The sequence below is a fragment of the Poecilia latipinna genome, unplaced genomic scaffold (assembly GCF_001443285.1).
Source record: "Poecilia latipinna isolate Pla-1442-1.1 unplaced genomic scaffold, P_latipinna-1.0 Scaffold818, whole genome shotgun sequence".
Classification (NCBI taxonomy): domain Eukaryota; kingdom Metazoa; phylum Chordata; class Actinopteri; order Cyprinodontiformes; family Poeciliidae; genus Poecilia; species Poecilia latipinna.
Genome location: NW_015113434.1, coordinates 139,546 through 153,890, shown reverse-complemented (window position 1 = coordinate 153,890; position 14,345 = coordinate 139,546). Strand labels below are relative to the sequence as shown.

Genomic DNA, 14,345 nt, shown 5'->3' with positions numbered 1-14,345 from the left:
ACACCTGGAAAATGATCTCCATTAAGAAAAAAAAAAAGTATATATATATATATATACACACACACACACATATATATACACACACACACACACACACACACAATGGCTCTCAAACATTCACACTATTGGACCTTTGTTAAAAAAATCGGAAATCTCAGGATATTTTCTTGGATAATAGACATGATCAACATGAACCAGGTCGTAATTGTGAATAAGGACAGAAATTCTGGATTTTATTTGATAGTTTTTCCAATAAAAATTTGGAAAGTGTGGGTACCATTTGGATTTAACCTCTTAGATTATAAGATGGCAAAATTACATCACAGCTGCAAAGCCGAACCCTAAACTTACAGACTGGATAAGTAGAGAAGTAATTGCAGAAACAGCCTAGAAGTTCAAGGTAACTCCAAAGGAGCTGCAGAGATTCACAGCAGAGGTGTGAAAATCTGCTGACACGATATGTCTTAGTCATGAACTTTACAAATGTTGCCTTTATGGAACGGCGTGAGGAGAAAAGCCACGATGATTCCACTGGACATGTAAGGGACAGAACATGTGCAGGACTTTGCTCTGAGAAAACGAGATCAGATTTGAACTTTTTGGCCTGCATGCAAAATGCTATTTGTGTCAGAAAATACATCACCCTAATACAGATCAATAGTGGCAGAAAAGCAGAGATGCTATGCTGAGGTTCACTTTCCAGCATGACAAATATTTAATACACACAATGGGGAGGTAAAAGATAAACCATATAAATGTGTTAGGATGATGACCTAGTCAAAGCTCAGGCCTAAAATGAATTTATGGTAAAACTTGAAAATTGATGTTCACAGATTTTCTCTGTACAGTCTAACCGAGCTTTCGCTATTTTTGTAGAGAAGAATAGGTTAAAAAAAAATCAGTCTATAAATGAAAATGGTAGCAAATCATAGTTCTACATTCAGGTTATGTTTGAGTTTCTGAAGTTTGAGGTATGTTCAGTTAGCTTGATATCTGGGAGAATACATTTTATACATTATACAATACATTTAATTAACTCAAATCTCTAAAAACCGATTTGTCTGCGCTGATATCCTTAATTTTGATCGACCGATACTTACATGCGAAGCCGATTTTATCCAATAATCTTATCTACCTTAGCAAAACTTTGAATAACCACCACAGTCCTCTTCTGCTCTGCCTTTAGAGGTTTGACTGACAGACCGGTTCACCAGCTCATGAATGGACGTAAACAGTTAATAATCATCCCCTGTTGCCAACTCACTTGCTATAGTTAGCAACATTTCAGCCAGAAGTAGCTGGTATTGGCCAAAATCAGAATCGGCATGTAATGACCAATAATCGGCAATTAGCCAGAAAACTGGAATGGTTCTTTATAAATAGTCGGTAAAAACGATTATTTACAAAGAAAAAACCCCACCAGAGATGAGAAAACTTCTTATGTGTGCGTGTGAACGCTATTTTCAGTCTGCTACTCATGATGCGCCGATATAGCCACATATACTTGCTTTGCCATGAATCCCAATCGACCTCCTCTTGTGTTTTACTGTCTTTATATAATATATATTACATATTTAAAAATAGTTGAATCTGTCCAAATGAATCTCCTGCCACCATGTTTAATTCCGAGCAGGACGTCGTCGTTTTGACGCAATCTGATTGGCTGACATAGATTGTAGGTTTGCGCTATACTGCCCCCTATGGGTTTGGGATGTTTAAAACAGCGCGCTGGTTCATATCGATTTAAAACGTCCGAAACCGGTCCTGTGTGTACAATATTATTATTTTAACGATGTAGCGGAAATATTAGTTTTTTTTATAAAACCAATTCACTCAACGATAAAACAATATGAGTTTGGCAGCATGTAAAACTTGCAACAGTGAAAAAGTCAAAAATAATCAAGTCATTTTCAGGGTGTTCACTGATTGGGAACACAGACCTAAAGTCCCAATAAACTACATTGAACTTTGTGGTTGTGAGATGACAAAAAGTGAAAAGGTTTAAGGTTGAACTGAACCTCACCACCACTTTCCAGTTTAAAATGTGTGCAGCCACAGAGCAGGTTTGAGCACATGTCGTGCCCAGTACCTTCTTGCCCCTGTGACTAGCGGCTTGTTCCTGTGATGCTGACATTTCAGAATAAACTTTCCCCTCCCACATGTTCAGATGTTCTCTGTCTGTGAAGTAAAACAGAAGCTGCCCGTTTTTTGCCCATGTGAGAGTTATTTGTTTACTTTTGAGTCACTTTTACCAACATCGAGGTTCAAAATATGACCCAAAGAAGCAAAAACTTTGTCTTAATATGGTCTTCACATATTAGTGCACTGATTTAGTTACAACGCATGAGTAATTCTCAACACTAGGGTGTGATAGTTTTTAAATGACACACTCAAACCTCATGTTACTCAGGGATGAAAATGCAGCTTTTGTTTTCCAATCATCTTATTAGGCTGCAGCGGTAAAAACCTTAAATACCAAAATGTGATTCTGTGTTTCTATTACTCCACATACATAACGAGGGAAGATGATTGCAGAGGAGATTTATTATTCAGAAACTACATTCAGATCCCGCTCATGTGGAAGGCAGCTGAAGATTTCCTGAAGGAGTAAAATGCCTTTTCCATCAGCGGTAGCAGCAGCACAGCGGAGCTCTCAACTAGCACTGATGAGATTCTAGTTAATTTCTCTGGTGTCTTTCAAAAAAATTTTCCCTTTTGTTTCTCAGAAGTTCAGCCCCCAGTGATGGGACGATTACAGTTCGGCTGCAAGGATTTATAAAGCGAAACTCCGTCACTTAAAATCAGAAACAGAGCGCTCAAAGAACACACTGTGAATCAATCCATCATTGCAAACATGTTCAACAATGGTGGCCTTTTCGACACAAACCTACAGCGTGCGAGGTGGGATCTCAAAAGCACAAAGTGTTAGTAAGTATAGGTGGTTGTGGTTTCCTGTGAAGGGCAGCTCCTGTATTATACATATAGACCCTGCTGAGGTGCAGAGCTCTTCGTCCCACAGTAAGGAAGTTAAAAGAAGTTTGCAAAGACACTGAAGCCAAATGACACGTCTGGAGAGGGCAACAAACACCAAGAGGCTGGAAGTGAGTCAATGTGATTTCCTTAGTTTTGTAAAAAACAGCTCAAAAATATGCTAAACGTTCCTTATGTTGTTCTAAAACCGGTGTTAAGTGCTGCGCATCTCCACAGTGTTGCAACTCTTGCTTCACTTCCACATAAGCTGAGGTCACATGTGCTCCAGCTTTAATTCACATGAACAAAGAAAAGGGGAACAGAGGCAACATGATTTAAGTGTCAAAGTTTAGGGCTAACTCATATTGCAGTGCATTTACAACACCTGATGCACTTTATGTTTAGCTCCCTGTTTGAAAAACAGCAACAACAACAAAAAAAGTACATGAAGGACGTCTGGCAGAGACAGACGATGTTGCACTAGAAATGTAAATGTAGCCAGTTTTGCCTCTCAAATTTTGATCCCTTAAAAAATCCAGAGATAATTCTTCAGCCTACAGGGAAAAAAGAGGGTCTTGGGTTTCTTTTTGGAGAGAAATGTTGAAAGTTGAAATTAGCCAAGCGACACACATCAGGGGTCTGCTCAAGGTTTTGGTTTCTTCTAGATGAAGATAGTTTCTGGAAAAAAAAAAGAAGAAAAAAAATAGAGTGAGACACATTTGCACTCCAGCGACTATAAATATGAGTTAAAAGCCTTTCACATTGCATGACCTAAAACCGGAAGAAAAGTCGACCTTTAATGTATGTTTTGCTTTGAGCCAAATCAGAAGTGGCTACATTGTCTTTGTCTGGTGAAACATTTCTATTAGAGGTGCACAGATTGCAGTTTTCTGCTCAATCGCTGATTATCAATCTATAAAAAGCCTGACCTGCTGATCCCAATTTTTGCTGACACCAATTTTATTTTTTGTCTAAAATGTTGCTAAATATAGCAAGAAAGATGCCGAGTTGGCAACAGTGGGGTGACTAAAGTTAACTGGTGGGCCGGTCCATCAGTCAAACCTCTCTCAAAAGGAGGAAGCAAAACAGGACAGTGGTTCATTTTTAGACCTTTGTTGCTGGAGAAAAGATCAGGGAGTGAGATCGGCTTCAGGTATAAGTATTGGCCGATCACCAGTCTCCCAAAATTAAGTAAATCATCTGGCTGATAAATCGGTGCACCACTAATTTCTACGTTGTAGGTTTTGGATCAGTTTTCATGTTTTCTGTCTTTGTTGAAAATCACCTGGTATTTCAGAGTTCAAGATGTCCTGCAACATAACAATGAGCTCAGAGTGCTGGAGCCACAGCATTACAGGCCCTCCACCATGCCCAACACTCAGCATCCACTGTTAAAGTCAAACCAGCCTCAGTGCCAGTTGCTGAAAAGCTAAGATTAACCTCATCTGATAAAAGTGCACTGCCAGTAATCAAGCTCCACATGTTTACTTTTGTGATGGTAGGAGAGAAGTAGCTGTTTTCATACTTTATAAAGCAAAGTATCTGGTGGTTGTAAAGGTGACTTGGTGACCAAAGAAGCTATCATTTGCCAAGTTCTCCAGAAGCATGACTTTCACCTCCCTTTGCACGCTGCTCACTGTGTGAGACGCCAAGATAAATATGACTCCTCGTGTAGCCTGGTGGGCAGTGGCCAAAAGAAATGGGCCTCTGTGTCACGGTGTATTTATATCCCAGTTGAACGGGAAGCCACAGATTATTTATGAGTTTAAAACTTCCAAGAAGTTCAAGAAAAACAGAATACATTAAATGGATCCTTCTGATATATTCACTCTGAAAAGGTTGTTGACAAGCACATGTAATTCTGCTGCTGGTGATTTTCGTTAATTACTCCTCGACATTAGATCTCCTTCCCCACTGAATAGAAGTACTCTAATAACAGATTATAGTGTGCAATCAAGCTAGTGAAATAAAAGATGAGTTTATTTTTCCCAATCTTTCCCAAGGCTGCAGACAAATGTTACTCAGACTCTACAGTCACTGGTGGTCTGACAGAAGTTAATCACTATCAAACTGATGATCTGGTGTTTTTCTGTTGACTGAGTACAACAGCAGGTTTTCTCAGTCTTACCTCCGGTTGCTGGCTCAGGGGCCCATCAGCGTTCTTCGTCTGAATGCTGCTCCGCAGGTCAAGGCTTCTGGCCGGAGGCAGGATGTTCTGACCTGGATTTGACCATCCTGAGAGGCAGTGCTGCACAAGGACAAGGAGATTAATGGCAGCAGGACAAGGAGCTGCATTCAAATGGCCTCTTCACTTGACTTAAAGTGATCTTTTTTTGCATCCTCTGGATGAGTTATGTAAAGGCTTATGAAGCGTCTTTTATGTTCAGCACAGGAAACAATTGGTCATCCTTGAATAAAGGAATAAGATACTGCTGTTCAGCTAATCACTGCAGGAACACAGAAGCATTTTATACAGTTTAAAAAAAATTGTATTTTATGTGACATTAGAGGTGTTTATTAACAATAATTAGCAAAGAGGAAATCCTAGACACTTTCTGAAATATAGCCTCTGTATATCCGTCGCCTTCTCTACTGCTATGCAACACGCCACCACCCAATTTATTTTATTTTTTTCAACGTGACAAGTGTGCTACATATTTTTAATGATTAAATCTGAATTTGCCATTTATATTACAATTAATTCACACAAACACTCTTGATATCTACTGTAAATATACCCTCCAGAAGACAACAGGACAAACAAGAAACCTCTGATTGTGAACTTTCTGTAGTTGATGGATGTAAAGTTTTACTGCAGCACAACATGAGCAACAGTCTACATCGAACAATGAAGGGAACGGGGAACATTCAGGTTGTTTAATACAAAAACAAAGAAGAAAAACATGTTCAAATTAAATAGACACAAATATAAACAGATTTAATTAGGTTTTTTTTTATGTTAGGGTGCGGTTATGGATTGGAGTTCAGTGAATATTCTGAATGTATTATCTACTGATATTGATCACATGTATTGCTGTATAAAATATTATTGGTTTATTGTCCAGCCCTAATAAGGAATGTAAAAAGTTCAAAGTTTGAATGATTAAAGCAACATTTTTGAGACAGATGCAGGGTAGAAACTGAAGAAAACTACAAATGAGGGATCCACTGAGAATAAAACAAAAAGGACAGACTCAGACAGAAGCAGCATTATTTGTTTCCAACTCACTGACGGTAATCCCAAACTGTCTGACGGATCGAAGCTGCTTCGCCGATGAGCTTTGTACTTGTAAGCTGGCAGGATGTTGGCGCGAGGAAGGCTGACCCTTTCAAAAACAAAAACACAATACAAAGAAGTAAAGATTTATCCTCAGGCCACAGAAATACATACACTGAAAATAACACACAAACACTCTGACACAGCTAGCATTAAAAAAAAAAAAAAGATCCAAAATAATAGCATGAAATGGCTTCAATTATAGTAGAAACTCAGGATTTTAGATGGAAAGAAACAATCTGATGATACAGAGATGTAAAACAATGTTTTCCAGTTTTCATGTAAAAAAATACAATACTTTTCCAAAACTTATAAGTGTTCTAAATTTCCTCTTAACATGTAAATACAAAAAAAGGTTGAAATAAGTTTACTGCAAAGTTTTAAACAGAGGTCAATTTAAATCCACAAACAGACAAGGAATGGGAGTCCGGAAATATTTTTTAAAAAAATCCTCCATGTCCTGTTTAAATGTTGCATTCACATCCAGATCTAGAAAATACTTGAATCTAGATTCCAGGCTGAAACGTTGCCCGTTATATTGAGCAGTGCAGTAAAAAAGTTCTCCAGAACAGATATATGATTAAGAAACTAAGACAAACTTCTCCCAACATACAGCATGTACATAAAAAGTCCTGAAATAACTACTGCAGCCGAATCTTCTTAATATAAACGACTTTTAATAAAATCTATCAGAAAATACATTGGCCAAGTGGGAAACCAGCTGAGAATAAAAAATGGGACTGACTCAGAAAGATTAATAATTTTCAGGTCCATTTTGAACTGCTCACTGTGTGAGATTACAAAATTGTAAACTATAATCAGTCTGCACTCTCAGTACTTTGTAAGCAAAGTATTTACAAGACTATTTAAGCTAAAATAAAACTGTAATTGTACAGTTTTAGATTTCAGACTTCAACTTTACCAAAGCCGTAAATTTTACAACATGTAAAGTTCAGGGAAATGCAAACACGGTTTTTGAAGCAGAGCGGTCTAAAAAAAAAAAAGAAAAAAAAACACATAGTGAAAAATGAAAAAAACAACCCTGAGTCTGATTTTCTTTCCAGGCAGCTGAATATTTCAAACATCTGAAAATGTTTTCCAGCAAGTACCAAATGTTTGGCTGCCTGTGGGCGGTTTCAGAATCAACCCTTGTATGCATAGTTGTCACAAAAGAGAGCTACGATTTCATTTTCGGTGGGTGCTACTGGTACAGTTGTTTCTAAGACATTTCACTGCCCCCTGTTCGTCGCCCCCATAAGCTGCCACCTGCTGATCAACCACTGTAAGCTCTCTAAGTATTTTCTTAGATCACACAGCACAACAAAAATCAGAGACAAACATTTTAGATCTGAAGAATATTTGACCTGTCCTTCTACAGTCTGAGACACATATAGGTATTACCAGTAATACTGATTAAAAACAAACAAACAAACAAAAAAAGATTTTTATGATTGTGAAGAACTTATTTTATGTTGGAAGGACAATTTGATTAATCATTTGAGCTATCCAGGTACTAAACTGCTTTTGAAAAAACTTCACCGGAAGTCATTTTTATCATAGTGTGATTTGCAATTTTTTATAAAGACAATAAATATTGTCTTTATAAAAAATTGCAAGTCACAGTATGTTACATTTTCAGCTGCTGCTGTTCATTTTCACATTTCACTGAAAAGCTGTACCCCTCCTCGCCTGTGGTGGCGCTGCACCAAGAACCACTGAAGGAAACGACATGAAAACCTCTGAAGAAGACATGAGAACAACTTCCTTCTTCACAAAATGTAAATAAAAATGGAGTGGTGTCAGATTTTAGCGGGGTAGGACTTCTCTTTTGTCGTTGGTAAAAAAAACTGAGTCATTTCTGCTAGACTCTGATGTTTGCTTTGGTTATATTTACCCAGAATGCCCTGGGCTTTAGTCCACTTCCAGCTATTGAGAGGTCTCCAGTATGCTTAACATTTACATATGGACTCAAACTGCACCAGAATTCACTTCAAGCAAACCAAGATCTAGCTTTGTAAGAGAATCAGAGTTCGACTGCGTATTCTCAGCTCCCCAAACAAACCAGACTTTCTAGATAAAAAAAAAAAAAAACTAAATATGAAATAAAGCAGACTGGTGAGAATGCATAAATAAAAAATAATAATTATATATATATATATATATATATATGTCACACATTCAGCTCTGGAAAAAATGAAGAGCCCACTGCATTGAGCCCCACTGAAAACCTCCTGGTTTTTCCACCAAATGTTGATTTCTGAACTCTTCCTGAGTCAAAACTTTAGTGTTGTTGTTTCTAAATGGACATGAACTTGTTTTCTTTGCATTATTTGAGGTCTGAAAGTTCTGCATCTTTTTCATTATTTTGACCGTTTCTCATCTTCTACAAATAAATACTAAATCTTTGCTCGGAATTTCAGATGCATGTTGTCAGTAGTTCACAGAATAAAAGAACATGTTATTATCATTCCTGCATGAAAGGGTCAAGGGTCACATCCTCAGTACCTGATCAGAGCCGGTTCAGCTGCAGTGTGAGGGTGGGAAGATTTGTGTCTCTTGCACACGGGGCAGCATTCCTGAGAGTGAAAGGGGACAGGAAACAGCCTGCTGTTGATCCGGTAGGAGAATGTACCTAAAGAAAAGGAAAACACACAGAGGGGGGGAGTGTTGGACAAATTGAGATAATCCAAACAATAAGGCCAATCTAATAAATAATCCATCTTACACTGATGAGCGTCTATGTTTGCTTCTTTGCTGTCATCTGTCAGGAGTGGTCGGAAAAAATGGCTGTCCTCTAAAGACCTAAAATAAGTCAAGAACATGTCAAATGAAGAAGCTGCTGTTCAACAAGGATCCTTTGAAAAGTCTAACATGAGCAACGCGGTGAGGAGACTCACTTTGCTGGTCCAGAGTGAACACACTGGTCTTTATTGACCAATCGAAACCTGCAGAGATCATTGAAGAACTCATCAGAGTGTTCTAACAAGGAGTCCTCGGTATCCAGAACTCCTTATGAGAAAAAGAAGACAGCCGTCAGTCGACTACTCAGGAATTTAACATTTTTCTCTCATCTGACAGCGTATTGTATGTGTTTTACAATTTAGGGATATTAAACAAGTAGGAAACAACCAGAAAAATATAAAGCATAAACCAGAGAAATATAAAGCATAAAAACTATCTACAGAGGGTGGAAAGGATCTAGAAGTGATTTGTTTAACAAGCAGGAGAAAAAAAATCCTACAAAAATCTAAAACAGGACCTGAGAAATGCATCATCTTTCAGTTCTAATTTAAGCAAAGACTTCAGCTGAAGGCAGTTTGGGAATCATATGGTTGCTTCGTCACATTCAATTCAAAAGAAATCCAAAGGAAATAAAAGAAATAGTGTTTTTGAAAAGGACGGACGATCTAAATAAATGAATTCTTGACAAAATAGTGGGTTTGTCATAGACAAAACACTAGTTAATCAGTTTCAGTTTAGGAGGTTTTGTACGTAAACATAAATCAGAGAGAAGTGGCTCAACAGACAGAGCGTCAGATATAAACATCAGACTTATGGTGCGCTGTATTTGTTCTCAGAAGCCAGAATTTCAAAGATTCATCTGGGAAAATTAAAATGTAAAAGTTGGAATTTCAACCGAGAAAAGCAGAGAGTACAGATTCAACATGGCTGCTGTGTTTCTAAAACATAAGGAATGTCGCAAGAGTTTGTCTTGAGTTGTCACAGTCTGAGGCTGCGTTCACACTGCAGCCTGAAGTAACTCAATTCCGATTTTTTGCCGGGGCGTTCACACTGCCAGTAAATGCGACCTGTATGCGTTCTGCAGTCTGAACGGGGAAACGACCTGAAAGTGTCCCGCATGCGCAGTAGAGGGCGCAATAGCGTCAGCGTTCTCAGTGTTCTGCCAACCGCCATAAAAAGAAGTGCTCAGTGTTTGCGGAAGTAAACATGGAGGCTAACGGTGGAGCTTAGCTTACATATTTGAAGTTGTTGTCCGGCCGGAGCAGCATATTAACAACTTAATCCTCATATAATCCGTCATGGTTGTTGTTTTTCTTCCCACTTGCGCATATCAGGACGCAGAATAGTGAGATTTGTTGAGAATCAGTGACGTTCAGTTCGGATGAATGTGACCTGAACGTTAGGTCGCATTTGAATCGGATACGTATCGGATATGGGTCACATTCGAAAAAGAATCCGACCTGTGCTGTTCACACTGCCATGAAAAGATCGGATACAGGTCGCATTACGTCAAAAAAATCGGAATTGAGTCACTTCAGGCTGCAGTGTAAACGCACCCTGAATCTCTTTAAACCAGAGGAACACTTGGTACTGCACAACCTCTATTTGTGAACATGTTGCAGCATGTTCAGTGCCACTGAAGAAACCAGACTAGATTGAACTCAGATGTGAGTTCATCCCCAGATCCAAGATTAACTTCTGAGATAAATCAAATGCAGCCAGTTAAATAGAAAAATACACAAATGACAACATTTGAAATATTGCAGACCTATCACCCAGGACTCTGGCTCTTTGGAAGCAAATAGCAAATAAACAAGTGAAAAATAAAGACTTCAACATCGTGCTGTGTTCAAGTCAACTGAATAAATGGGGTGCACACCTGCTATCCAATCATATCCAAGCAAAGGCTGCACATGACGTCTGTCTGACGCAGGTTTGCTTTCAGATTCTTCTGACTGAAACTTGACTCGACTGTGTATCCCCCTCTGTGAAAAGAAAACACATGGCAGATTTCTTAGCGGCATCATCCTTCAATTCAATTATTCAACATTATATTTCCCCTTTCCGTAAAGTACAGTACATTAGTGGGTGGGTATTTACGCAGCAGCTAATCAAAACAAAATAATTTGTATTTTTTTCAATACAATGAACAAGTAAGATGACATATTTATGAATACCTTTAGGATCTTTTTTTTTTTTTAATGATTATATCAAAAGGTTTTTACTGCAGCAACAAATGCAAATCAGTCAATTTACAATGAGACTGGAAATTCCAGGAAATGACTGTGAAATCTGAATAAAAAAATCCCAACAAGTATAATTTTCAAGTTGGGAATTCCAGTGAGATTTGTCAACAATGACTTCCACATTTTAAATGACTTCCACATTTTAAATGACATGTAGCTTACAAACAAAAAACCAAAAATAAATCAATAAACAAAACTCTCTGAATGAAAAAGTACCAGTGAAGAATCATTAGTTTACTGTAAACTGGTGGGTGGTGGTCAAATTTCAAGCTCTTTTTATTTATATGTCGCAACATAAGTCATCTCCTCACAGTTTACAGTATAAAACATTAAAATACCATTCAGAACGGTCAGATCAGTAAATAATCTAAATAAGTTTAATTTTTGGCATTAAAATATACACTTTTTTATGTTTACTCTTCAATTCTTATATTCTGTGCTAGTTGCTGATTTAACTAAGAATCAAACATGCAACTGTCCACTTTAAAGAAACTAATGAATTATTCTGAGAGAAGTGAAACGATGAAACGTTTCTTTATTTGTAATGGTTTGTGCTCATATTTCATTTCATTCATGATGTTTTTAAGTATCTCTGAGTTTTACTGTATAGCACAGAGAAAATTAAAATAATATGTGACTGAGCATTAGTGCACAGACGTTTTAGCTCATAAAACAGCACTGCAGAAAAACAAGTGATGGGTTGCTCACACAGCTTTTAGTTTACAGGAACATTGATGCATCAAAGTAAATGGATACAACAGTGTTTGTGCTTTGTATGAGACATTTTATAATCCAGTGACCACAGAAGCTAAAAAAACACAACTAATAATAAATAACATATCAGAGAAAAAAAATAATCTCATTTGTACAGAATGTAGATATCAGCAGATCAATATTTTGTTGTTTTTCTTTACTGAGAAAAAAATACAGCCAAGTACAACTTTTAAACAGGAAATTAAAACGTGTGCACCTCTATGTAGCGATATCCAGACATGATTAGATCACTCAGCACATATAATAATGAGACGTATGTTGGACGTGGCAGCAACTGGGATCATGGAAGAACTGCTGTTTATGTGCTTACCTTCACTTTATTGGGCCTAACTTGGGAAAACGGCATTCTCAGTGACCAGGGGTCTGGTAGTGTGGAATAGTCCTGAGGGTTTTGGTAGCTGTCTGACAGTGTTGAAGGTTCAGCAGCTACTCTGTGTTTGGGGGTCCCAAAAGAACTGGAGGACTTCCAGTGGGAGTCTTTGTGCGTCTCTTGAGTATCGGGAAAAAAAAAAAATGAAGTAAAACTTCAGGAATATTTAATTGTCATCAACATACCAGCTGATTTGTCTACTTTAGCTGCACAAATATCACCGGACAACACTTTGAACAACAAGAAAACAGACCAATAATTGTAAACATTTTTTGTTAAATTATTATATCCAAAATATTTTAATATGTGAATCCTAATTCAAAGAGTTGATTGGAACATCACTCAACAGTACAATGAGCTCTGTCTCACAATCATCTAAACGCTGCAGTTGTCTCCCCTGCTTTTGCACCTTTTCTTCAACTATTGTTTTCCTTCCACTAAACTTTCCATGCAGCTTTCAGATTTGGAACAAGAATGCTGTAGGCTACCTTCCTTGTGAAAGGTGTTAGAGAAAATCTGCTGGACAACTTTCCATCCAGCTGTCTTCCTCTTCATTGTGTTGAAACATCCTTTAAATAACCCGAATTTGGCATTTTCATTTATTATCCATAATAATGAAAGTGCACAGAAAGTTTTTGTAATATTTAATTGTTTGCAGTGAATCCATATAATCACTATAATGTGTGAGTTTCACTAAATTATATTAACTTTATTTTGCCTTTCGGGTTATAATCTTTAAGCCTCAAGAACAGCTACATAAGCATGCAGATCTTTAGAAAATCTGTCTCCACACGCCTGTTTGTCTCCATGTTCAGCTAATGCAAATGGTTTAGAAAAAGGAAAACAAATTATGGCTGCAATTTTGATTTCCAACTTTAGCTAATAGTTAGCATCAGTAAGGCCATGTTAACGGGATATTTACCAGTAAATCTGACTGAAGGTTTGGCCAGGGCTGCCCTGGCAGGACCTCCATGTCCCTCCGTCAGAGTTACCATAACTTCGGGTTGCCTCCTCTCTTCCTTCTCCTCTTCCTCGGCCTCTCTCCCCCTCTTGCGGCTCAAACTGCTGCCGCTCACCCGCTCTAGTTTCTCTCTTTGCTCCCTTAGTTGCTCCAACAAATATTTGTTACGTTCTCGCAGAACGTCTGTTAGATCTGTTGACATTTTCTAGAAAAAAAAAAATCTGCAAATCACAATTACCTTTAGCTATTTGTAAAGCACACACTTAACTAAGGGTGTAGAACGTTGTTGTGTTTTGAACGCGCAGACTCCACCACGTCCATAGCAACGCTTTGGCAACAGCGATTTGATTGGCTGAGACGCAAAGTCTTTGTAACCGCCAAAAAAAGCTTCTTTTTTTTAAAGTGACAGGAGCACATTTCGGTGAAACTGCACTAGAAGGTGGTGAACAACAGAGGGCGCCGTAAAGTCACTGTAACATATTCAAACTGTGACCAATGACTGGAGTTAGATTTACAAAATACTTATTCTTCAGGAATCTGTTTAGTTATTTTAATAACTTTCAAGTGCTAGAAGATATAAATCCTGAAACACTGTTCTGATTTTACACATTAAGGCTATTCATTTATGTCAGAACCTAACAAATAATTACAAATGTCTGTTTGAAAGAACAGTTTTCTATTTCATTCAAATTGATCTATGAACAGTGCACATTGTTTAATGTATTATTGAAAGCTGTAAACATTCACCAAAAACTAGATTTATATATACAGCTGAAACCAGATACTTACACACATTCATTTTTAAATTTAAAATCAGTGTATGAGAAAATGTAAGTACTTTAAAAAAAACATCAAATAAGAAGGCCTCCTTTCAATAATGAAAAATGCAAGTGATGTCTTGCCAACTTAAATTAGTTCAATAGGTGAATCAGTTTGTTTCATAGAACAAAACAAATCATAGGCAACAAAAAACTAAAGACAACAAAAATGCTAGAATTCAAAGAG

The 14,345-nt window shown here is 37.6% G+C and overlaps 1 protein-coding gene across 1 annotated transcript; it reads right to left on the bottom strand.

Annotated features, from left to right (window-relative positions):
- Nucleotides 1-2,524: 2,524 nt before the first annotated feature.
- On the bottom strand, nt 2,525-13,666 carry miip (migration and invasion inhibitory protein). Its single transcript, XM_015047292.1, has 9 exons — nt 13,302-13,666; nt 12,320-12,498; nt 10,869-10,974; nt 9,145-9,256; nt 8,973-9,049; nt 8,753-8,879; nt 6,200-6,296; nt 5,099-5,218; nt 2,525-3,648 (listed from the first exon to the last, which is right to left on the bottom strand). Exons 1-9 carry the CDS (start codon nt 13,540-13,542, stop codon nt 3,520-3,522), a joined length of 1,188 nt encoding a protein of 395 aa, XP_014902778.1. The 5' UTR covers nt 13,543-13,666; the 3' UTR covers nt 2,525-3,519.
- Between the last annotated feature and the right edge of the window lie 679 nt (nt 13,667-14,345).

What these genes read in the sequence shown, in the direction of transcription:
- miip (XM_015047292.1), bottom strand. Translation starts at nt 13,542, where the DNA reads ATGTCAACAGATCTAACAGACGTTCTGCGAGAACGTAACAAATATTTG. An exon ending in TTAGGCCCAATAAAGTGAAG is followed by an intron (nt 10,975 to 12,319) that starts GTAAGCACATAA and finishes TTCTTTTCACAG; the next exon opens with AGGGGGATACACAGTCGAGT. An exon ending in CCCTGAGCCAGCAACCGGAG is followed by an intron (nt 3,649 to 5,098) that starts GTAAGACTGAGA and finishes TTTTTTTTCCAG; the next exon opens with AAACTATCTTCATCTAGAAG.